This window comes from Camellia sinensis, chromosome 6, assembly GCF_055761805.1.
Source record: "Camellia sinensis isolate YWXY chromosome 6, ASM5576180v1, whole genome shotgun sequence".
Classification (NCBI taxonomy): domain Eukaryota; kingdom Viridiplantae; phylum Streptophyta; class Magnoliopsida; order Ericales; family Theaceae; genus Camellia; species Camellia sinensis.
In genome coordinates this window covers 125,167,771-125,194,437 of record NC_138966.1, presented here as the reverse complement: position 1 = coordinate 125,194,437, position 26,667 = coordinate 125,167,771, and the positions used below count along the sequence as shown (strand labels likewise).

The window sequence follows — 26,667 nt, the reverse complement described above, 5'->3', positions numbered from 1 at the left end:
GGAACACTGACTTTTGTTTGTTTTTTTGTCTTTTTTTTTTTTTTTTGGTGGGGAGTTAAAAATTCTCAACCACATCTCATGATCATGATTCATACACAGTTTTCAGATGATTTCTTCCAATCACCAAAAAAAAAAAAAACAAAAAAAATACAAAATTCTTTATGCGCAATATCTACCTACTACCATGCATTGGAGGTGTTTGTTTCAGCTTTTCAAAGCTAATTTATAGCTTTTAGGTTTAAAAAAATTATTTTGAATTGTTTGGTTAAACTTATTTCAAACAATTTCTAATTCTAATAGCTTATTTTAACTCAAAAAAACTGATTTTGAAAAGCTACTCACCCCTTGTTTCTGATTATCAGCTTCTGCTATGGATATATTAATTTATGGTTATACTCTTAGATTTTTTTATTTTTTATTTTTTTTAAAATATAAAAAGACCCAAATGGACTATAGATTATTATTATTATTTTTTATGAGAAATGTACACAAATAGTAAATAACAAAAAATAAAAAATAATTGAAAAAGTTATTTCACAGCATATTTAACAAACACTACTCAGCAATTTAAATCTATAATCTAACTGCTACACCAAATAGATTAACAACTTTTGATTAAAGTCATAATGTATAATCTGTTAAGTTATAATCTATAAGTTGTTTTAACAACTACACCAAACGGGACCATTCTCCTTGAGATTTCAATTCCAAAGCTTCCCAATTGGTGGTTGGGGGGGGGGGGGGGGGGGGGGGGTTGGAACCTAATTGATTTTTCTTTCTAAGTTGGAAGCCAAGATTGAAAGCACCAACTTCTCTTTCTTTTCGGGGAATTTGTCTCCCAAATGCTTTTGTACTCAATAATCAAAAGACATTGCTGTCCATTTTCGAATAATAATAATAGTACATACTACCATGTTGATTGAATGGTTATGATCAATTCGATTCTCCAATAACACATCCTCAAAATGAGGAGAGATGCTTTTTCTTTTTCTTTTTTTTTGGTTGGACGGCCTAATATTAATAACAAATTTATTTGGAGATATTTGGACAAAAGGGTTTTTTTTTTTTTTTTTGGTGGAAATTACACCTCAGTGGTGTTAGGAAAGAAAATTACAAAAAAATAATAAACATTATACATATTAATAATTAAAATTATAATTTTTTTCACCAATATGTAATAATTTTTCAAAATCTACCCTGGATGGTAATTTTTCATTTAATTTTTGTTGGGCCTTTATGTCATTTTTTTTTTTTTTTTTGGCCCTTTTGGACAAAAAGCGCTTTATTAAGCTTTTAGGCCTAAGGATAACTCTTTTTTTTATGGATACAAAGACGGTTTTTAATTTTGTTTAGCATTTAGACATGGTCTTTTTAATTTGGATGGTCTCTAGTTAGCAAGGATATTTTTTTTTTCCCCCCAATGGAACCTTTTGACAAATATGAAAGAAATAAAATTTTAAGACCTTCAAAACATATGGGACCTCAAGCGGGTGAATGAGAGCCTCGCTCGCGATGGGCTAGCGGCTAGCGTTGAGCCTGCATGACTTTAAAATGAATGGTACAATGAAGTCAATAACTCACACTTACAAGTTACATGACACATATCTAAGTAAGTTGACATATTATCTGAGTCTTCAAAATTTTCAAAATAAAATTGCATCGTCAAATGCCTCAATTGTCCATAGACCTTGGGGCCTAAGATTTCATTTTTATGTCGAGTCTAAAACCTAAACATATTATTAATGCAAGATAAAATACAAGTTATACACACTATTACATTACTAAAACCTAAGATTTCATTTTTATATCAGTTTCTATGTTTATTGAGTTAATAATAGTTTGTCATTGACATCGTAATAACATAACTGATTCACATCATTTGTGCTCTTTGTTTACAGGAAAATAAGGCCAAAGATGACACTCTCAGTGTTCCTAAAAATAATGGCACTCGGTTTACTAGAGTAATGTTCTAAGCACCCACTCTTTACATATAAGGATGATGTTAGAATATAGACTTTCATGTGCGTAAAATTTTACTTTTTCACTTTTTCCTAGTTCAAAACTCATGAACAAAGGTCAGTTGGGACTTTGGTTATTATTATTATTATTTTTTTTTTAAAATCCTAGCTCTTAATTTAGACATTTACGTAAACAAAATTCAATCAAAAAACCAGACAAATTTTTTTCATGTAGAGCAGGGTTCATGCATTTGTAGACCCAATCTCATATGAAAGTGGGTTGTGTTTGGTTATATGATCTAATTATGTACATTTAGAATTTTTCATAGAAGCACAACTATTAGAAAATTATTTTATGATCTGGTACTATAAATTGTTTTTTGTCAAAACTCTTAAATATATTTTTATAGATGCATGGTGGTAAGAAAATCATACAAACCTTTTAAAAAAAGAAAGAAAGAAAAATAATTAAAATAAATAAAACCAAGAAAGTGTCTAAAATGTTATGCTAACAGCACTGTATTCATTCTGGATAGGCCTACATATTCTACCACAATAAATGCAATTTTGACACTTTTTTTGTCAATTTTTTATGAATCCGTAATATTACTTACTAATTGGTAAGAACATGTGTTTCTGCATGTTATCACCTTTTGCCGACATTTTTTTAGAAAGTGTTAAACAATAAGGACTTTTATACATAATAGTATGAGAATAATATTTTTATGTGGCAAAATTTCACTTCAGAGGTAATTTAAAAAATAATTGCAAATAAGTAATAAATTTTATAAATATTAATAACTAAAAACATAAACTTTTTCATGAATTTGTAATAATTTTCTGAAATTACCACTAATCAACTAAATTGTACACATGATGATCTCTGCTTCATCTTCATCAATTCAACTAAATTGTACACATGATGATCTCTGCTTCATCTTCATCAATATTATATATATATATTTGTTCATGTGATGATGAATAGGTTGGAGAAAGTGAATTTGAAGAAGATATAAAGTGTAGCAAAGGTGGTTGGAACAGTGATCACAGTAACAGGAGCAATGGTGATGACTTTGTATAAAGGCGCTATTGTTGATATCTTATGGTACTCCAAATCAGGAAATCACCATCATAACACCACCAATAGTACCTCTACTGATCAGCATTGGGTCATGGGGACATTCATGATCCTTGCCTGCACTTGTGGTTGGTCTGGTTTCTTCATTGTGCAAGTAAGCCCCCCTCCTCGACATTATTTACACAAAAAAAAAACAGCAGTGATTGGTAACTTTAAAAATAGAGCTCTACTGAGATGGCAATTTCAAAAAAAAAAAAGTTAAGCCAAAATATCACATCAATGTGAGACTCACACAATTGCCACATCATTAGAGCAGTTCTAGAGCTCTTGCTCTAGAGCTCTGAAATATTTTCCAAAAAAAAAAAAGGTTTTGAATGTTTTATGTATAGTTTTGTTACGAGCACAGAAATCAAACATACAATTGAACATAGAGTACACAAGTAATTATTTGATCCTTCTCTTTTTTCAGTCGATTACATTGAAGCAATATCCAGCAGAGCTGTCTTTGACGGCGTCAATATGCTTGATGGGCATGGTGGAAGGTGCAGCCGTGGCACTTGCTATGGAACGCGACATGAGTGCCTGGGTGGTCGGTTTTGACTCGAGACTTCTTGCTGCAGTTTATTCTGTAAGTATCACACTGTCTGATATTGACTGATATGTGACCATATGATCATATTGCTGATATCAATACATAATATAGAGTAATATAGAGTTTGATCCTGGAATTCATTTTCTTCCTGAGGGTTTAGTTTCATATGTGTTAAGTTTTAACAAATTTGACAACCAATCAATCAATTGGATGTTTTATTTTTAGCACAAAAGAGATTTTATTGATAGAAAAAATGCTTTTTTTTGCTTGGGGGGGGGGGGGGGGGGGATGAACTAAAAACTGAACTTGATGATGATGAACGGGGGTAGTTTGCTCCGGAGTAGCATATTATGTGCAAGGTGTAGTGAACAAGGTTCGAGGTCCGGTGTTCATCACAGCATTCAGCCCTCTCTGCATGATCATCACCGCCGTTCTCGGTGCCATCGTCTTGGCGGAAAAAATCCACCTTGGCAGGTATATATTTTGCCACAGTTTCCCGTCTTTGGATCCTCTGTTCGTTTTCTCTATTCTAACTTTATGTTCTATCCTTCCATTGTTGTCATATCCTTATAATTTGAATTTAATGTAATTTATTTTTAAAATTATTAATGAACTTCTAGATTTTAACAATGACATAATTAATTTAAATTTAATGCTATTCATAAAAGGATCCCAAACTGCATTTCTCCCTCAAAATCAACTCACAAACTCATATAATGCTATTTATAAAAGGATTGTGGGCAAATTTTGGGCTCATTTTTAATCATCCAAACAGTTCATCTTTCAACATCATGTAAGAAAATTTGTCATAAAAAACAAAAAAAAAGTTAGACAAGTATTATTTCAAAAATAGACTACCAATTTTGTATTACAATTGTGATCAAATCCCATGATTACTAATATCTTATCAATCTCATTTTTATATGAATAATTTATTTAACAAATACTATAAAATAGACCATTTAAATAACCGTGTTACATTCAAGGAGGGCCTACAAACCCCTTAACTAGGCTCTTGAATCTAATTATCCAGGGAAGTCCTTCTTCCATTTAGAAATTAGGAAATTGACATGATTTACATTATTTGAATCTTATCCGAAAAAAAAAATTAAATAAATAAATATTTATACAGATTGAAACTGATTATTAATTCAATTAATTGACAATGCTGTTTGGTTGTTGGTTGCTTGTGATCTCAGTTTAATTGGAGCAATCATAATAGTGTTTGGATTATACTCAGTGGTGTGGGGGAAAAGTAAAGACTCTTTAATCTCAGAAACAACATTGACAGCAACTGAGAAAGACAAAGCCTATGCATTGCCAGTAGTTGATGCTAATAGATCAACCATTGTTGATGATACAAATGATTGTGGATTTTCTGCCAATAAGTTGAAGATTCCTGGAAAAAATTCTCTACCCCAAGAGCCATGATTCAGAATATTGCACAAATGAGAATCTCTCTCTCTCTCTCTCTCTCTCTCTCTCTCTCTCTCTCTCTCTCTCTCTCTCTCTCTCTCTCTCTCTCTCTCTCTCTCTCTCTCTGTGTATTGTTTCTAAATGATGCAACTCTTATTTTGTACTTTGAGATTCCAATGTGGCTTAAGTTAAATCATTCTCATTATGACTTCTTTTTCGCACTCCTAAAATTTCTAAAAAATTATATATATTATATAAATAATTAATAAAATAATTTTAAATTAGAGTATTAAGCATTCTTAAAATTTTAGTAATTCTCACTTTCTTAATTATTTATAGGGGCATTTTTTCATAAATCCATTTTCACCTACTTATGTTTCATTTAGTCCACATTATTTTCTTACGTTTCAATAAGCCTTATGAGTGATATAGTTACCAAAATACCCGTAATAATATTCACATTTACAGTGAATGTTCCGTGATGTGAATGTTCACACCGTCAATATAAATGTTCACACTATCAATATGAATGTTAACATGTAAATATGAATGTTCACACTGTCAATGTGAATATTCATATTGTAAAATATGAATGTTCACATCACCAAATTGCTAACCGTTCAAAAAATATTTGTAAGGGTAGAAATGTTCATAAAATACTTTAAATATGAGAATTAGGTTCGGTAGATCAAATGTTCAAATAATATGACTTATTAGAATACAAGAATATCTTATGGACTAATTGCAATACAAACACTTGAAAAATGATTTTCTAATAAATCTCCCTTATTTATATTACAAAATTTTAAAAATAATTTCTAAATTAAATTTTATCAAATATTGATTTATTTTATTTGTTATCTATATTATTTGTTATATTTCTATATTATTTAGAGTTACTTATATTTTTTTATTTGTTTCTATTATAGTTTTTTATTAGGTAAATTACACTGACACCCCCTGAGGTTTCTATTTAATACAAATTTTTTCTCATAATTGAAAAATTACATTCTCCTCTTTGAGATTTGTAATCTCATTACAAATTGACCCCTGAATTGCTGATGTCATGCCTTAAAATTTTTTAAATGACCATCTTATCATTTTTCCTATCATTTATTCTTCCTATCATCATGACTACATTTTATAACTTTCCATCATTAAATTTTACCTAAACATATTCTTATTGAGTGATGATATAAAAATATAAATTTTATATAGAATTTTCAAACATAATAATAGGGGTGTAAATTTGGCCCGGTCAAAATATTTTATTAGGTAATGAAATATAAGAAATGCAAGCTACCAGTGTGGTAAGAGAGTTGTGGGCTAATTTACCCACTACATGACAGAATTGGCTAAATTAGCCACAACGCGACAAAAACACATTCAGCCTCTGTTTGAAGGGAGCTTCTATATACACACACTAAACCCCCTCTCCACACACACTTAATGAAGGAGGTGTGTGGGAAGTGTAGAGAGGGGGTTGTGTAGAAAGTGTGTTGTGTGTGTGTATATAGAAGCTCCCCCGTTTGAATTGTATCTTACATACAAGGAGGGGTGAAATTACCAAATTACCCCTGGGTCGGTGTTCACACTATCACACCCTCGAACACATTTCGCACCAGTTAGGTCATCCACTTTGGAGCTGAAGCAAACGAGGCGATCCAATCGGCACTTGAAGGGAAGAAGAACGACGACAGAATTGACATTGGTGCGCCACCGGAGTTCATATCGCCGGCGACCCTACAACTCAGGCTCTCAAAGATCTGGAATTTGAAGGTAAACTAAGCTTTCCCTTTTTTTTTGGGGGGGGGGTTTGTTTGCGTAATACCCTTTCCTTCAACCCGATCTGTGATTTGATCTTTAGAACCCATTGTTGTTGCTGCTTAAAAATTTTTCCTCCACTTTGGGTTACATTTTTTTCATTTCGGTTTGTAGAATGGGAAACCCACCGTTATATCTGTGTGGATATAGATGCAAAACCTCACTCCGATTTTGAATCTGTCATGGAAAATAAAAAATACGGCTGATTAGTGGTTGAAAACACATTTTCTTCACATTACGATATCTGAATCGTAAACCCTATGATTTCAAAGTTGAACACCCATTTTCTGTTTTTTTTCCTACCTATTTTTTTGTGAGATCTGCAATTTCTACATCTTGATTTGTCACCCAATCTAAAATCAAAATTATTTTCTTCATAAAACTCACTGTTGTGCCTCACCTGAAATCTCATTGCTGAAATTAGATTTTTCTCAAATATGAAACATGCAGTTCATATGTTTTCCCAATTTTTCCCTGTCATTTCTGGAATTTGTATACCAATTTTTTTTGCAAGTTCTCTGAAAACGAACTTTCTGTGTTCATAACTCTGCCAATGGCTCCATGTCAAACATTCTGAATTTACAAACACCCTGTCTCCATGTATCTATATAAACAACAGAATTAGCATTTTGTTCAATCTGTGAATGAAATCTGATTCTGTGAACATTTTCATATCAGAAGTTGAAGTTGATTTCTTATAATTCTCATTCTCTTAAACACTGGTAGCTTGCATTTCTTTTATTTCATTACCTAATAAAACATTTCAGATCTGTTATTCAAATTGATTTGTCAATGTTAAATGAAATCTGATTCTGTAATGAAAGATGAAATCTGAAATGTTTATGGGTCCTGTCAATGAAATCTGTGAATCGCATTTGTGAGTTTGTGAATCAAATGGAAAGTTCATGAAATCTGATTCTGTGAATCACATCTGTGAGTCTGTGAATCAAATGGAAAGTTCATGAAATCACATCTCTCCATCATGTCTGTTAAACAAATGGAAAGTTCAATCTGTGAATGAAATCTGATTCTGTGAACATTTTCATATCAGAAGTTGAAGTTGATTTCTTATAATTCTCATTCTCTTAAACACTAGTAGCTTGCATTTCTTATATTTCATTACCTCATAAAACATTTCAGATCTGTTACACGCATTGATTTGTCAATGCTGAATGAAATCTGATTCTGTGAATGAAAGATGAAATCTGAAATGTTTATAGGTCCTGTGAATGAAATCTGTGAATCACATATGTGACTATGTGAATCAAATCTGTGAGTCTGTGAGTATCTGAATGGGTCCTGTGTATGAAATATCTGAATCACATCTGTGAGTCTCTGAATGGGTTCTGTGAATGAAATCTGTGTCTCTGCTACAAATTTCTGTTTTGTAACATTGGTAACGTACATTAGTGAATGAAGAAAGAAATGTAAATTTATGTATTGCTAGCATTGGTAAATCTGAATAAAACCCTCTGCTATTGTATTCATAAATCTGAAAGCGTTCCCTCTGTTGTTTTTATGCATCAGCGTATTCACAACTATTATGGATAACATAAACGTTTTTAATTGATTTGTTAAACACCACTACTCCGTCAAACACAACTTCACTTCTTCAAACACAACTACTCCGTCAGCGACAACTGACAAGTGTATTATGATCGAACCATTTGGTTGTACATACATGTATATCACATTGCATTACATTTATGGGTTCGTGTTCTCTTCATGTTTGTATCCATCTTAATTTTTTTTTTTTTTTACTTATATGTTTTGACCAATCCTGGCCTTGGTCTTCTTTTTCTAGATCACCTCCACGGTGAAACCATTTAGTTCTGATACGAACCATCCCTGTCCTATTCATAACAAAACACCATATTTAATTACTTTGGTTCATGCTTCATTCTCCTTGTAGAGCTCCATATGTTATGCGGATTTTATGCTTCACTATGGCACGAAATCCAAACCGTTGGATTTTCCCCTATGCTTCATACATATGTGTTTAACTTGTGCATCAGCGTATTCCGTTCATGTTTAACCTGATATATGGATAACATAAATTAATTACTTATATGATTCATTGTCACTTCCGTATGTTTGTAAAGCATAGCATGGCTTCGTTTACCTCTACTGCAACTTCCAGTACATGGCCACGACGAATGTGTGCCTATGGACATGGCCCCTGTATTGTTAAGATTTCCAGGTCCACCAAAAATCCAGGGCGTCCCTACTTTGCATGTCCCCGCCCTGTGGTGAGTGACCATTATTTACCGGTCATAACTGCATGAACATTAACAACCCATTGACTAATAGTTCCATCATTTGCACTCATCAGCCCTGTGCCAGTTGGATTGGTTGGTGCGAAGAACCAAGGTGAGAGAACCAAGACTATGCGTCACCTAGAGACGAAATTGTCATGCAATTGCGAGCTGATGTCATAGACATTCAACAATCCTTGCGTGTCCTTAAGACCATTGTCTATGTGCTATGCATTGTCGTTGTCATTTTGTTGTTCCGTATGTAAGCAACGTTAGGATGTTGTCAGTATGTACAAACACGTTATGAGGTTGTTAGTATGTTGGTAATATGTTGGTAGTATGTTTTAGTATGACTTTAAGTTGCCTTTGCCTTCCTCCACTACGAAACGGTAGACTTATTAATGACTATCATAACTATGTCCACTACTGAGTTCCATGGAACCTGTGTATGTATGTTATTAATGTGCAATGGTTATATGCTGTCTAATTTAGCATCCTATCTCTCTGTTTGTTGTTATTAATGTGCAATGGCTTATGCGTTTGTATATAACAACCGAATTTGTGATGGTAATCTTTTGTAACCGTACATTAGTAATGGCTTCCATACGTACTTCTCCGCGTACCCAATGCAAAAGCAAAGGCATTGTCACAGACAAGTCAAGCAGTCTTGAAGAGACACATAATCAGTTCAGCCACAAGGCCTCATGGGACAGTGACTCAATCCAAGTTTTCCTGCAGTTAATTGCAAATGAGATTACAAAAGGAAATCACCCATTCCTAGTTCTCAGCCAAGCAGGGTACAAGTCCTTGGCAAGGAAATTTGAGAAAAAAAAACAGGAAGAAAACATGGCCTGAAACAGTTGAAGAATAAATACATGAGTTTGAAAAAAGAGTGGCAAGCATGGACAAAGTTGATGGATTCAAGCAAAGGAGTGTCAGGGATAGGGTTTGACTGTGACACCGGTATGTTTCAGGTACCTGAGGAGTGATGGGACAAGATGGAATAGGTAAGTACATGTACAAACAAGTTTCATATTTGTCTGTTACCAGTACATTTTCAACCTTTTTAGTTAACTTTAATTAATTATATGAAATGTAACGTCTTTCTCTTTCATATATCTCACTTTCTACAGATAAACAAGGTGTGTGCCAAGTTCAGGAAAAAAACCTTGGAACATCGTGACTTGATGGAGACGGTCTTCATGGGGGTATCAGCTACTGGTAAGCACCATTGGACCCCGGGAGAGAAACTTCCTGAAGCTGCTGATGACTCATCTAATTCAGTGCATAGTTTGGGAGCCCAGCCATTTGCTGGTCCTATACCCGCAGGAGTACAGGACATGGATTCAGATTCTTCACTGGGGCATGTTCCGATTGAAAAGGGAAAAAGGAGAAAGACGTCATCAACAAGTGTTTCAAAGTCGAAGAAGGCAACAAGTGGAGCGTCAGTTATTGTGGAAAGCATGAACAATCTAACAGATGTGGTGCGTACGAAGAATCAGCAAGTTACGATGAGGCAACTCACAGGAAACGAATCGCTGTACACTATTTCGGAGTGCATGCATCGCCTGATGAGTATTCCATCCCTGATTGGTACGCCGCTATTCCATCCCTGATTGGTACGCCGCTATTCCATTTCGCCTTGACACTTATGGATGACGCATATTACCGGGAGGTGATGATGTGCCAGCCTGATGACGACCACATCATAGGGTGGCTTACACAAAAGCAGCTCTAGTGTACTGCGTCGGTGCCGTTTGTGAACCTGTTTGGGGCTCGCCGGATGTGATGTAGCGGTGTTAGGATTGTTGAAGAAGCCTGCCTTTCTCTTGCTTTTGAAAACTTTTACTTATGTTATTGTTGGCACTGTATTAAAACAGGATGGTTGTGTTTGCATGTTTTTATTCTTCCTTGTTGTTTTTTTTTCTTGCTAGTTGTGGTGAACAAAACTTTTAGTTAGGTTTGTCGTAGACGGAATGGAAGCATGGTTGTGCATGTTTTTTGGGAAAGGAATGGGATGCTTCTGTTTTAATTAAATGTATGGCAATGAAATGCGCAACAAAGGTTTTCTTGCTAGCTTTTGTATGTCTATATTTTGCAAATTTATAATTGTTAGTTTAGTTTGACGTCATTTTTAGTGGTTGTTACCACCATGGTCCCCCTGTAAACAATAACGACCAGGTTCACAATTTGTTCAATTCATATCATTATGCGTTAGTAATGACATTGGTGATGGCGTTACTTACATTAAAAACAATGTCGGCATTCTTTAATTGCAAACTTCAATATAATTTGAGTCAATGAATCACGTGCAAACTAATTGAAATAGTGCCACTCTTGTAGGTTTCGCATCAACAAAGGAAGTGATGAATCCCTGGGATGGAAGCAACAATGACGATTTAAGGGAAATGCTTAATCAAATGGCGGTCCAGGTGCAACAAGAACACAACTGCACATTTCTACAAGCATGTCAGTATGCGACAGAATGGTACAAAAAACACATGGCTAAAACGCCATGTCGCACTTCGATATTAACCGGGCATGCATGGATATGCGAACTATATGCGGGTCATATGGGTCGATTTGAGGAAAATGTTTGCATGCCGACGGAAGTTTTTGCTGCTTTGTGTGAGACATTAGTAAATGATTTTGCGTTACAAGTACCGCAACGTCCACATGGCTTAGCTGTTGAAGAAAGCGTTGCAACGTTTCTCCACGTGTTGCAAGGGATGCAAAATCGGCAAATCCAAGAACGTTTCCAACATTCGGGGGAGACTGTGTCTCGGCACGTGCATAACGTATTAACTTCTATGAAAGAGTTTACTGTTGTTCATTGCTAGCCCACATACAATCAGCATCGTATACATCTGTATGTGCAGTCTAGAGAAAAATACCTACCGTTCAAGATACTACTGAAAAAAATTATTGACATATAGGTGGGACAAGTGCAGTTATTTTGTTTTTATTATTAACAGGACGTGACGTGACGAAAAAAACCATTACTTGTTACCCGTTTAAGCAATCAAATAACTGGGTTGTTTGCAGGACTGTATTGGCGCAATAGACGGAGCACATGTAAGTGCATGGGTTACGGGGCCAGATGCGGCGACATATTTCGGTAAGAAATACTGTCAGGCGCAAAATATCATGGCCGCAGTCGATTTTGACATGTGTTTCATCTTCATTTCGTGCGGAAGTGAAGGAAGTATGCATGATAGTCGCATCTTCAACGAGATACTTACAAATGACAATGTCCCATTTCCACATCCTGACGAAGGTAACACAGTGCCATGAATTCTGCATTGATGGGGCTATAATTTTTTGTCAAACAGCGTTACTTGAAAATGAAGCACAATGTTTGTTTTTGGTGTCATACATTGTTGTCCTGTCTACAGGCAAATATTATCTTGTTGATTCTGGCTATGCAAACCAGATAGGTTACTTAGCACCATTCAGAGGCAGTCGTTACCACCAACAAGAATTCTGACGTATTCAACGGAACAGGACGACAAACACGCCAAGGGAATTATTTAACAAAGTTCACTCGTCGTTACGCAGTGTGGTGGAACACACTTTCGGTGCTTGGAAAAATCGATGGGGGTTTATTCGAGACATGCCTCGGTATGACTTTGCGAATGTGCAAGTTCAGTTAGTAGGTGCGTCAATGACATTACATAATTATATACGGCGAAACACAGGTAATCCAACAACTGTTCACCCAAGCTGTGACGAGGAAGAGGCTATGACAATAGTAAATGTCATACCAGAAGTTGAACATGACGAGGATGGTTTAATGGTTGGGGATGAGGACCCGCATATGGCATTGGTGCGCCTTTGCATACGCGACAAGTTATGTTACATGCGTAATAACGGAACGTTAGGAAATATATAATAGTCGACCTAATATTCGTAGGGTTGTAACATTGGTAACACACGTGGAACAGACTGTATTATTGTATATTATCATGTACAATATGTATGTGTTTACACGGGAATATACCCCCTTTCAGTTGGTGACGTGCCTAACTTCGAAAAATCAAAAACTACTGAAAAAAGCCTTTTCGAAAAAGAAAACAAGGTGAAACAAATAAGAACAAAAAAAAAAACTAATACAGAAATTATCATGTGCGACGTCAATTAAAAACATAAAAACACCAATTGAAAACAACAAAAAACCACAACTGTTCACCCATTTTTGGTCATGTGCCACAGCAATGTATGATTTTTCACATCATTTTAAATGAAAACAAACAAAGAGAAATTAGCATTTGCCACGTAATTTACAAATAAATAAAACACATGAAACCCGATTTTTGAAATATAAATGCAAATTAATGTATACATCATAAAATTTGACAGAACCGTAAATTTTAAAAAAAAAGAATGACAAAAATACGGCTCATCCAAAAAAAAAAATTAAAAAAACAGAAATCAGCATTTGCCACGTAATTTACAAATACATAAAACACATGAAACCCCATTTTTGAAATATAAATACAAATTAATGTATACAAATAAAAAAAATTACAAAAACGTAAATTAAAAAAAAAAGAACGACAAAAATACGCCTCATCAACAAAAAAACAAAAAAAACAAAAAACAAAAAACAGTAATTTACAAAGAAATAAAACACATGAAAACCCATTTTTCAAATATAAAAACAAATTAATGTGCACAAATAAAAAAATGACAAAAACGTAAATTAAAAAAAAAAACGACAAAAATACGCCTCATTCAAAAACATTTAAAAAACATCATAAAAACATAAATTACCATTCGCCACGTAATTTACAAATAAATAAAACACATGAAAACTCATTTTTAAAAAATAAAAAAAAATTATTGTATACCAATAAAAATAAATAACGCAAAAAACGTAAATTAAAGAAGAAGAACTAATTAATGTATAAAAAAAGAAAAATGACAAAAACATAATTTTTTTAAAAAAAAAAAAAAACCATGCAAATACGCCAAATCCAAACCCAAAATAAAATAAATAAATAAGTAAACAAAAAACAAATTCGGTCCAAACGGAGGCTGACGTGGAGGAGTTGATTTCAGTTGGTGACATGTAAACATGGATGAAGGACAGTTTGGTAATTTAATAGGAAGACACCTTACAAAAAAACTAAAAAGCCAAAAAACTAAAAAACCAACTCACTTCCCAAACAGAGGCTGAATGTTGAATATTGAATATTGATTGAGTTTTCGGGACTAACTTTTCTTAGCATATCTTTTCTTTCTCTTCTTCTCTCTTATTCTTTGTTCTTCTCTTCTTTCTTGCTAGTGCTATATCATGGGGTGCTGTGGGTTTATGTGTAGATTAGAATTTGGTTTTTCCAAATATATATTGTTTGGAAAAAAGATTGAGTAATGCTATATGTACGAGAACTCTTACTAAAAATGTGTCCAACCCTCAGATGTCTAAGGCGGTGTTTGGCAACGGCTATTTTAGCTCTTTTTATGCTACAATTTACAAATAGGTTAAAATAGTTAATAAGACAAAATGATACATCGAATCCATAATCATTTTATTTTTTCTCTCACAAATATCACATCCAACTACAAAAAAATTTAATTATCTTTCCAAACACAAAAATTTTAGCTTATTAAAATAGTCAAAAATTAAAATAGTCTACTAAAATAACAATTTTCCAAACACCCACCAAGTATTGTTTTTTTTTTTATGACAACTAATCATATTTCGGACCTTGTACTTTTAGGAAAATTTTTAGTAATAGTGTTAGTTTGTATTGAATTACAGTAATGATAGAGACTCTTATAAAATACAACCCTCACAACTCTCAAAATGATCTGAATCATTCATTTCACTGTCAGACCCAACTCCTTCAAAAAAATTCAAACACATCAATGGCCAACATATTAATGGGAATCGTGGGAGTCTTCCTTTGTGGGGTCTAAACATTTTCCTATTGAATTATTCAAAAAAAAAGTTACTGATTGTGGCTGTAACATTGAGGTCATAACAGCTACGTTCCCCCACGGCATCCATGGGGACTTAAATGTATGTTTGGGATAATTTTTTAAATTTTTACAAAAATATGTGTAATAAAATATTATAGTAAAATCAAAATGACAATTTTATCCTTTTGACTTTTTGAGTAGTTAAATTTAAAGGGCAAAATAATATTTTTGCTCTTGTGGCTTTTCCACAAGCTATCATTGAATAGTATAGACTTTTTAATTTTTTTAAATAACTTTTTGATTTTTTAGCTTTTTTAATTTATTTCAAACAAGGCCTAAAAGACAAAAACGGGAGTGAGTATCATCTTCCTTTTTAAATTCCAATTTCTAGTTAAGTATCCAAAATAATTTATAATGAAATTCAAAACACAAAGTGATTTAAATTCGAGATATCCTATGCATCACTTTGGCGTTTTCAATTTCATTATAAATGTTGAGTTTATATATTAATTTTAGCTTAGATTGAGTCCTTGAGCATTCATAGTTTTGATCTCATAAATACTCGAGTGAAGCTTGGGACAAACTCAATACAATCTGAAGGATGAGCTTAAAAATCCATTGTTTTCTCCTCTGAGTTCTACAGGTATTTATACACTCGTATATGTGTATTCACACAATTGTATGTTTTTATATTTGGGTTTCAGTATTTTGACAATAATTAATTTAGCTTACTTTTTTCACGCATAAATTTGACGAAGGTCAAACGACATTTGTGTTTGAATTCATGCCTTACCATTCAAACGAGAATACTATTTTTGTTGTGAGTCAATTAACGTGTTAATGTTTCTGAAAGTTGGACTATTGATTAAACTGGAAAAGTGACAGAATTATGGTTCAGTGGTTCAATCGTCAGATAAATTAGAATTAAATTGTAACGTCATAATTATCTAATAAATATATTAATAATTATTTTTAAATAAAAATTATATTTATTCATATTTTAAGATATATGTAATTCATATAAATATTTTTACCGAATATATATATTTATACAACTATTTTTATGTTGATGTTATTTGTAAAAATATTAATTGTAAGGGCAAATTACCAACACCTCTCGAGGTTTGACTAAAATATGGATTCTCTTGAGGCTTGAGAAATTATATCCCGCCCTTGATATTTATATTTGCATAACAAATTGTCTCATGAGGTTTATAATTGCATAACAAAGTAATTTGTTATGCAATTATAAACCTCAATGGACAATTTGTAATTTCTCAAACTTTAGAGGGAATGTATTTTAATCAAACCTCAAAGTGGTATTGGTAATTTGCCCTAATTGTAAATGACATTGTGTTTTGGGATACTTTTGGCGGATTACGGTGGTTCACCAGCTCGGAGACTGGAGGACGGCACAGGGACGCTCAACTATTCTACTGTAACCAACCAGCAGCACGACCAAGAGGAGGGTAACGACACTGAGAAATCAATGGAGGAAGAGGATCTACTAGAACGTCATAGCAGGAAGAAGGGGAATACTCTGGATGGGCCTATTTCTGTTAATCGCTCCTTCAAAGAGGCTCTGTCTTCTCTATTTCACCTGATAAGCAGTTCGGAACAGCCAGAGTTACTCTCGAATGGGGTTGTTGAGGAGGTGTCAGATTCTGATACTTCCATACCCTCCATTGTTCTATCGAAGGAAGAGTTTGAGAGAATCCGTAACCCTTGGCAGAACTCACTCATAGTGAAGCTCATGGGCCGAAGTTTGGGTTATACGTACTTGATGGACAGACTCAAGAACATCTGGAAACTACATAGTTCCTTTTTAAGTATCGATCTGGGCAACCATTTCTTTCTTTTGAAATTCCAAGATGTGGTAGACTTGAATAAGGTGTTGAATGAAGGGCCTTGATTTGTAGGAAGGAATTTCCTTGCGATTCGTCGCTGGGAACTCGACTTTCAACCGGAGAAGGAAAGTCTTTCTACTATAGTGGTGTGGGTCAGACTTCACAGTCTCCCCATTGAATATTATGACCACCAGATTCTTCGGCGGATTGGTAACAAGTTGGGTAAGGTCCTAAAGATTGACTTCCACACTGAGAATGGAGATAGAGGCAGATTTGCAAGACTGTGTGCGCAAATCGATTTGGCCAAACCACTCATAGCCAAATTGTTAGTGGGGTCCATCCTCATCAATATTGCTTATGAAGGCATTAATGCCATTTGTTTTCACTATGGAATGATTGGACACAAGTCCAGTGAGTGCCCATCGCTGGTCCAAAATAAGCAGTCATCTGGAAAATTAGGTACTGCCACCCCATCCTCCTTATCTACTGCTACTTTTGGTCCTTGGATGTTGGTCTAGAGGAAGGGCAAACAGTTGAAGAATCCGATGCCGGAGAAGCAAAACAACCGGCAAACCCAACAAGTCTGGACGAGAAAGGACACTAGTTTTCAAAATTTGGCGCCAGTTGTCCAAGACCAGGCTGTCCCTGTTAGACAATCTTCACTGTATTTAAATAAATTAAATTTTGTTGTGTACTAAACAACAATCAGAATATAAAGAAATAAAGGAAATGAGAGAATTTGTTTGATTACAAAAATTAGACTCAAAATAAAAATAAATAAATAAAAACAAATTTTATTTTGTTACAAAAAAAAATTAAAATCTTATTTAAATAAATAATAATAACACTATAAATAAATTAAATAACTTACTTGATTTAATTTGTTTGAATTATAATCTAATCAAGTCCAGTGTTTGACACTGTGTCCTTAAGACAGATTCGTCCTCTCCACGGTGCTTTTAGAATTTGGACGTTTATCTCCCAGGATAAAATGATCTACTACAAACAATAGCAGCACTACAAATTGCTTGCCTAACGAACACACTAAGTGTTTATACTCTCTCTGACAAGAAAATAATGCAGCAAAGTGAAGAGGATGTTTGCAGAATTATAAAGGACAAAAATTAGAGTTACAAAATCCAAATGAGGGTTGTCCTATTTATAGATGTAATGGTGGCTGTAGGTTTTGAATTGAATAGGTATGAAACCTGTTGGTTTTGAATTCAAACAGATTTGAATCTATTGGATTACAATTCAAACAGATAACAAAAATGGGAAGGGCCCTGTTTGGGTGTACAGTAAATCCGGCCCAGTTTAATTCCGGTTTAAAACCGGGAAGGGCCCTGTTTGGATGTATAGTAAAACAAAACCAGTTTAATTTTGAATTTTGGATTTTATTTTACCAAAAATAAAATTAAATTCAAATGTTTTTGGCCCAAAAAGATTAATATTGGGCCGAACAAGCCCAACCCAACCTCACACCACGCACCCGCGTCCAAGCCCAGCCCAGCCAGCCCGACCGGACGGACGGACGGACGGACGGCGACGCGTGTGTGTGGTGATTTTTGGGTCCAATGGGTCTAGCCCATTTTGCCCATAATCTCTCCCTCTAAAACACTTGGGTACCTCTTGGGGCACACCCCAAGTACCAAACCCAAGCCTTATAAACCCATTCAAAACTTCCCACCAAATCAATGTGGGACAAGCCATTTTACAACCTTAAGGAATTTCTACAAAAACTCCATTTCCATAGAACACACTTTGGATTCAATTTCCCATTCGCTCGGTAATGGTTTTGAGCAACCAAATATACCACGTGAATCACAACGCGGCATAGAACGCGTTACCACTTTGACCCGTGAAAATCGACGCATGGGGCCCACCTAAAAAATAGAACGAACTTAGGATAAAATTCTAGTTTTACCCAGAATTTATAACCATTTCCAACAATCCCCCACATGAATGGAATTTGATGACAACGGAAATGCAACAATATGCAGATTTATCGAAAGAGTATAAGTCGAAAATATCTTGCATCAGGATAGGTAGTTTTCGGCCTTGAACCTTCCGTAGTGATAACCTATCGGACTTACTAGCTAACCAATGGACGCGATGCCTTGAATTGTTCAGCCGTTTGTGTAAGCCAAGATAATAGTTTTCACACAAAATATCTTTTAACACATCGTGGTTCTCACTGTTATGTTCATTTTGGCCTTGAACGCTCCTGGTTTTCATGAATGTTTCTAGAGAATTTAGCCTTTTCATTCTCATAGAACCGGCCCTAGTTCGACACTCATATAGGTAATTCTTATTGTGAGTATCTCCTTATACTCGTCTTGATTTTATGCCTTAATCAAAATATAAGTAATCATTAAAAGCAAAGCTTATCCTTATACCCCTGCATACAACATATGTTGCAGGTATCACTCTCACCATAGGAATGGGTAGGAACTTAATCCTTTGGTGATTTCTGGCAAACCATACATAACTTAGTTCTTGGGATCTCCAGTCATATAAGTAGGGTTACCATTATGACAACTCTTATGTAATAGGCTTTAATCCCATCCCCTTTGATGAACTATACACTAGCTCTTTTGTCAAACCTTTTGTTAACGGATCGGCAATATTCTCTTTAGATTTTATATAATCTATTGAGATTATTCCGTTTGACAACAATTGTCTTACGGTATTATGTCGACGACGAATATGTTATGACTTACCGTTATACATATGATTATGTGCCCTGCCTATTGCAGATTGACTATCACAATGAATGCAAATAGCTGGCACAGGTTTTGGCCACATTGGAATGTCTTCTAAGAAGTGACGAAGCCATTCTGCTTCTTCTCCTGCTTTGTCTAAAGCAATAAACTCGGATTCCATTGTGGATCGTGCGATGCAAGTTTGTTTCGTGGATTTTCAAGAAACAGCAGCGCCTCCTAGAGTAAAGACATATCCACTGGTGGATTTTGAATCTTTAGTATCCGATATCCAATTAGCATCACAATAACCTTCAAGTACTGCTGGATATCGAGCAAAGTTCAAACCATGATCACGGGTGAATCTTAGATATCTAAGACCCCGAATGATCGCTTTCCAATGGTCTTCTCCGGGGTTACTAGTGTACCTATTCAATTTACTGATAGCATAAGCTATATCAGGATGAGTACAAGGTACATTAGGCTTCCAATAATTTAGGAGTATTTTAACTGAGACACTGCATCACCTTTATTTTTCGATAAATAAAGATTGACGTCTACAAGTGTTCTAGCTAAATTCATATCATCCTTTATAAATTTACCAAGAATTTTCTCAATATAATGTGATTGAGATAATGCATATCCGTCAGATGTTTTAGTAATTTTCATTCCTAATATAACATCTGCGACCCCCATATCTTTCATATCAAATCTTTTGTTAAGCATTTGCTTAGTTGATTTGATAATGTTTTTACTGCTTCCAATGATAAGCATGTCATCCACATAAAGACAAACTATGACATATCCTTGGTCAGCGTTTTTAACATAGACGCATTTGTCACATTCGTTTATCTTAAACCCATTAGTAAGCATTGCATGATCAAAATTTTTCATGCTATTGCTTAGGTGCTTGTTTTAATCTATAAAGAGACTTCACAAGCCGACAAACTTTCTTTTCTTGCCCCGACACTACAAACCCTTCAGGTTGCTCCATATAGATCTCTTCATTGAGATCACCGTTTAAGAAAGCTGTCTTAACATCCATTTGATGTATTTCTAAATTAAACAACGCTGCTATAGAAATAAGCATGTGAATGGAAGTTATTCTTGTCACAGGAGAATATGTGTCAAAATAGTCCAGACCTTCCTTTTGTCTGTAACCTTTAACTACAAGTCTTGCTTTATACTTGTCAATTGAACCATCTGCTTTTATTTTTCTCTTGAATATCCATTTATATCCAAGAGGTTTAGAACCTGGTGGAAGGTTGTCACGCCCCACTTTTTATTACTCGAAATATTACCAATTTCATTTACTTAATTCCATTTCAGAGATAATATGCGGAAATAAACTCGTATATTCAACTTGTAGAAGTGAATAACATTGCTCTCATTCGTATGCAAGTAAATACAACATGAGTATACTAAATAAATTGCCCTTAGGCTTACATCATTAAAAGTCAAGAAGAAGGGTATAACCCTTTTTACAAAAATGGCATTCCGCCAACACAAAAGAGGCCCCGTGGCCAACAAATAAGAAGATCCAAAACCTTGTAGAACATCCTGGCTATCACCTGAAAAAGATTCAACAACGTGGGATGAACATATAGTCCAGTAGGGATCTCAACATGATCTCCAACAATAACAACTTACAGATAGCTATGATCATGAATGTTCATTCTCATACTAGAATAGTAATGTGGCAGTTTATACAAAATATACATAAGTATGAACTTTTTTCGAAAACAGCCATTTCATTAGACGCTATAAGCGGTTCATCTTTATTTCCTTTTCATTACCCATTTCCACAAACTTTCATGACAATAACAGTTCTAGAAAACAATTTCACCAAGCCCATTACTCTTCCCCCATTTTCCGTACTTACAACAAAATGACCTTTTTTGAAAACATGTTCACAAATACCCCATTTTCCTTCACACTTTCCAAAATCTTAAAATGGCATTTTGGTTTGTTCCCAATACATTTATATCAATACATGCATGCCTTAAATAAAAAGGAAATAACAAATCATCAACATGTATATAATCCACAAATGAGGCAGCTCGGCCTTTCAAAACTGTAACCATCGCAACCCATAACATACTTAGATACATTGACGATAACAATTAAAACTCTGCTCTACCGGCTATATGCACAGTAAGCTAAGGATACGCCAAGCGATAAGCGAGATAATAACTCATTTTAAACATTTCATACCTCATAATAGATACACATTTTAGTACTGTATCAATCTCAGATAAAAACACTTCCATACTTCACAAATGATACACATTTTAGTGTTGTATCAATAACATGTAAAAACACTTCCAATAACAATAAGCACACATATAGTGGTGCTAATGGAGTCCATCCCCTATCTCCTCCCAAACAAAATCCGGTTTAGAGGTCCATCCCCTATCTTCCCCTAAACCGTTGAGTAACCAAAACACTTCTATACTTCACAAATGATACACATTTTAGTGTTGTATCAATATCAAACAGTTTCCGGTTTAGAGGTCCATCCCCTATCTTCCCCTAAACCGTGGAGTACATCCCCTATCTCCTCCCACACAACACAATGTATATAAACAATTATCATATACAAATTCCTCAATACAACAAAGCATCAATAACAAGTGTAATACATACACATAAACTATTCAATAATGTTTAACCAACACAAGTGTAACGCATACATCACAATTCAACACACCAATGTCATCCTCCACCGATGACCAAGGACAAAACCTCTAGATGCATGTATTCAGTACACCTAATAAAAGAGACTCAACTCTCAAGCAATCCGTAAACCCAACAACGACACTAGTATGATAGGTAAAGATAAAACCCCCAAATGTGTGTATTCAACACTCATGATACAATAGTTCAATTCTCAAATTTATTTTCTGAGACTCACATAGAGTTAACATTTCATTTACCATTTTCAAGATCAACTTTCATAATTTTTCAAGTCAACATGTTCCATCACTTATTCCAAAAACACTTTTTCCTTTTTACAAAACCAATTACATTCTCTTCATTTTACAAAATCATTTCCATGGATAATAAGCCATAACCCAACTTGATTCATTACGTTCATTTCAAAATAACTCCAATACCATAATTAATCCTTTAACTGATAACACCTTCTACACAACTCATATTAACAATAGAAATTTACCAACATTGTTCAACCATAAACCCTTTTTATTTTACCAAATCAAAATATAATTTAGGGCTTTCGCTTCTTTCAATAATATCATGCTAATTTTATTCTCTAATTAGTCCAAACCACAGTCAATGATAACAAAACCATTCTCAAGCAACCAACCCTAGGTTCCCCTCATGATTTTAAAACAAATCCAACACGGATATGATTTTCATGCAATACAAAATTACCACATGTCTATCTATAGACGGAGTATTGAAAAAGAACAAAGAAATCCCTACCTCAAATGGAGAAGATGAAGGCCAAAAACCAAAGTGCTCCAAATCGCCAAACTTTCAGATTAAAATGAAGATCAAGGGATGCTCCACACTCAATACAAAGGAACTAGGGTAGAAGATCACTAGAACTAGATGTATTTATAGAGAGAAGATGTAGTCTATAGAGAGAAACTCTCAAGTTATTCATTCAATGAACTTCATTAAATTGATTAATGTATCTCATACATTCATTATACATAATGCATCTTCTATATTAATGAATTCATTAGATAGATTAATGTATTTTACATATTCATAATAGAAACATAATGCATCTCTAAGATTCATTCATAATAAATCCATCACATTCAATGTATTAGCATTAGTCTTCTATACATTGTATAAATAGGTATTAATGATTAGTCACCATCTAATTGATGTACATGTATCTTACTAATGAGATGAATCTAGTATAATCATGCAAAATCTTTGAAAAGTTGTCATATATTACAATTAAACAATGAAGGTAAAATCGGGATCGCTATAACCTCCCCCCCTTAAAGAATTTCGTCCCCGAAATTAGATAAATAAATTTCAAAAATATGATTTCTCAATTCTCAACAATATTACAATTCAATATTTATCGACTTGACTCACTACCGGTCGTTCCATCTCTTTTCATGAGGCAAATTACAACATATGTTACAACATGCGTCATCAACATGCATTCCCTTGAAATTCAAAAATTTCAACACAAGTTTTCCACAGTTCAATTACATATTCAATGCCAATCAATATATTTGCATTTCTAAAACCGAATTAACATATGCAATGTTAAAATAAACTTCTATTTCAAGGCAAGTTCCATAATATTTCCATAAACCGAAACATATACAATGTTTTACAACTTAAGACATATTCAATGCTCTTAAAGTTTATCAATACAACAAAATTCCCAATAACTAATAACACCACTAACTCATTTCACCCTCACATAGTCACCAACCGATAACAAGTCACAGTACGAACACCACCCAAATACATAACTGATGGAATCACAACAAACTCATTAACTAGCAAAGCCCAAAACACACACCGGTACTATTCCCTCTAACCCAAGATACAAATCTCATGCTCCCTCGTGTAGACATCCTATAAAGTCCAAAAACAAAACCACACTTAGTGCACAACACAACAGCCTTTCCTGAGGCATACACTTACTACCTTAAACATACATTTCTATTGCATATAAACATTTAAACATTTAAACACATAATCGAATCAAGTCCATAAAGATAGTCACTCATCCCGGAACTCTCAAGGAATTCCTATCAGAAACAACGTTGATCAGGCGTGTTTCCAAGAGGACCTCAAAGCAAGTTCACCGGCTACGAGTACTATCCAGAAAACTTAATCCCATGCTCATATAAATGCAACAAACAAGTCGTAACATTCATGTTAACTATATGCAACGTCCTCACCACATGTAGCAAACCCACTGTAGTAAAAACTACTTCCCACAAGCCCAAAGTATTCAAACCCGGCTCGCTCTGATACCAAGTAGTCACGCCCCACTTTTTATTACTCGAAATATTACCAATTTCATTTACTTAATTCCATTTCAGAGATAATATGCGGAAATAAACTCGTATATACAACTTGTAGAAGTGAATAACATTGCTCTCATTCGTATGCAAGTAAATACAACATGAGTATACTAAATAAATTGCCCTTGGGCTTACATCATTAAAAGTCAAGAAGAAGGGTATAACCCTTTTTACAAAAATGGCATTCCGCCAACACAAAAGAGGCCCCGTGGCCAACAAATAAGAAGATCCAAAACCTTGTAGAACATCCTGGCTATCACCTGAAAAAGATTCAACAACGTGGGATGAACATATAGTCCAGTAGGGATCTCAACATGATCTCCAACAATAACAACTTACAGATAGCTATGATCATGAATGTTCATTCTCATACTAGAATAGTAATGTGGCAGTTTATACAAAATATACATAAGTATGAACTTTTTTCGAAAACAGCCATTTCATTAGACGCTATAAGCGGTTCATCTTTATTTCCTTTTCATTACCCATTTCCACAAACTTTCATGACAATAACAGTTCTAGAAAACAATTTCACCAAGCCCATTACTCTTCCCCCATTTTCCGTACTTACAACAAAATGACCTTTTTTGAAAACATGTTCACAAATACCCCATTTTCCTTCACACTTTCCAAAATCTTAAAATGGCATTTTGGTTTGTTCCCAATACATTTATATCAATACATGCATGCCTTAAATAAAAAGGAAATAACAAATCATCAACATGTATATAATCCACAAATGAGGCAGCTCGGCCTTTCAAAACTGTAACCATCGCAACCCATAACATACTTAGATACATTGACGATAACAATTAAAACTCTGCTCTACCGGCTATATGCACAGTAAGCTAAGGATACGCCAAGCGATAAGCGAGATAATAACTCATTTTAAACATTTCATACCTCATAATAGATACACATTTTAGTACTGTATCAATCTCAGATAAAAACACTTCCATACTTCACAAATGATACACATTTTAGTGTTGTATCAATAACATGTAAAAACACTTCCAATAACAATAAGCACACATATAGTGGTGCTAATGGAGTCCATCCCCTATCTCCTCCCAAACAAAATCCGGTTTAGAGGTCCATCCCCTATCTTCCCCTAAACCGTTGAGTAACCAAAACACTTCTATACTTCACAAATGATACACATTTTAGTGTTGTATCAATATCAAACAGTTTCCGGTTTAGAGGTCCATCCCCTATCTTCCCCTAAACCGTGGAGTACATCCCCTATCTCCTCCCACACAACACAATGTATATAAACAATTATCATATACAAATTCCTCAATACAACAAAGCATCAATAACAAGTGTAATACATACACATAAACTATTCAATAATGTTTAACCAACACAAGTGTAACGCATACATCACAATTCAACACACCAATGTCATCCTCCACCGATGACCAAGGACAAAACCTCTAGATGCATGTATTCAGTACACCTAATAAAAGAGACTCAACTCTCAAGCAATCCGTAAACCCAACAACGACACTAGTATGATAGGTAAAGATAAAACCCCCAAATGTGTGTATTCAACACTCATGATACAATAGTTCAATTCTCAAATTTATTTTCTGAGACTCACATAGAGTTAACATTTCATTTACCATTTTCAAGATCAACTTTCATAATTTTTCAAGTCAACATGTTCCATCACTTATTCCAAAAACACTTTTTCCTTTTTACAAAACCAATTACATTCTCTTCATTTTACAAAATCATTTCCATGGATAATAAGCCATAACCCAACTTGATTCATTACGTTCATTTCAAAATAACTCCAATACCATAATTAATCCTTTAACTGATAACACCTTCTACACAACTCATATTAACAATAGAAATTTACCAACATTGTTCAACCATAAACCCTTTTTATTTTACCAAATCAAAATATAATTTAGGGCTTTCTCTTCTTTCAATAATATCATGCTAATTTTATTCTCTAATTAGTCCAAACCACAGTCAATGATAACAAAACCATTCTCAAGCAACCAACCCTAGGTTCCCCTCATGATTTTAAAA

At 34.3% G+C, this 26,667-nt stretch overlaps 2 protein-coding genes across 3 annotated transcripts; both read left to right on the top strand.

The window, feature by feature from the left end:
• The first annotated feature begins 2,929 nt into the window (after positions 1-2,929).
• On the top strand, positions 2,930-5,328 carry LOC114291998 (WAT1-related protein At1g21890). Of its 2 annotated transcripts, XR_014332998.1 has the most exons (4): positions 2,930-3,190; positions 3,506-3,664; positions 3,958-4,102; positions 4,828-5,328. XR_014332998.1 is itself a non-coding variant. In XM_082874666.1 (3 exons), the coding sequence occupies exons 1-3, from the start codon at positions 3,020-3,022 to the stop codon at positions 4,885-4,887; spliced, it is 390 nt and encodes a 129-aa protein (XP_082730792.1). In that variant the 5' UTR covers positions 2,930-3,019; the 3' UTR covers positions 4,888-5,328. The 2 variants fall into 2 exon arrangements, 1 of the variants encoding a protein (XP_082730792.1); XM_082874666.1 differs by lacking the exon at positions 3,958-4,102.
• A 1,349-nt stretch (positions 5,329-6,677) lies between these two features.
• On the top strand, positions 6,678-11,199 carry LOC114292000 (uncharacterized). Its single transcript, XM_082874665.1, has 2 exons — positions 6,678-6,823; positions 10,257-11,199. Exon 2 carries the CDS (start codon positions 10,311-10,313, stop codon positions 10,737-10,739), a length of 429 nt encoding a protein of 142 aa, XP_082730791.1. The 5' UTR covers positions 6,678-6,823; positions 10,257-10,310; the 3' UTR covers positions 10,740-11,199.
• Positions 11,200-26,667: the final 15,468 nt, after the last annotated feature.

What these genes read in the sequence shown, in the direction of transcription:
- LOC114291998 (XM_082874666.1), top strand. Translation starts at nt 3,020, where the DNA reads ATGGTGATGACTTTGTATAAAGGCGCTATTGTTGATATCTTATGGTAC. An exon ending in CTGGTTTCTTCATTGTGCAA is followed by an intron (nt 3,191 to 3,505) that starts GTAAGCCCCCCT and finishes CTCTTTTTTCAG; the next exon opens with TCGATTACATTGAAGCAATA. An exon ending in TTCTTGCTGCAGTTTATTCT is followed by an intron (nt 3,665 to 4,827) that starts GTAAGTATCACA and finishes TTGTGATCTCAG; the next exon opens with TTTAATTGGAGCAATCATAA.
- LOC114292000 (XM_082874665.1), top strand. Translation starts at nt 10,311, where the DNA reads ATGGAGACGGTCTTCATGGGGGTATCAGCTACTGGTAAGCACCATTGG.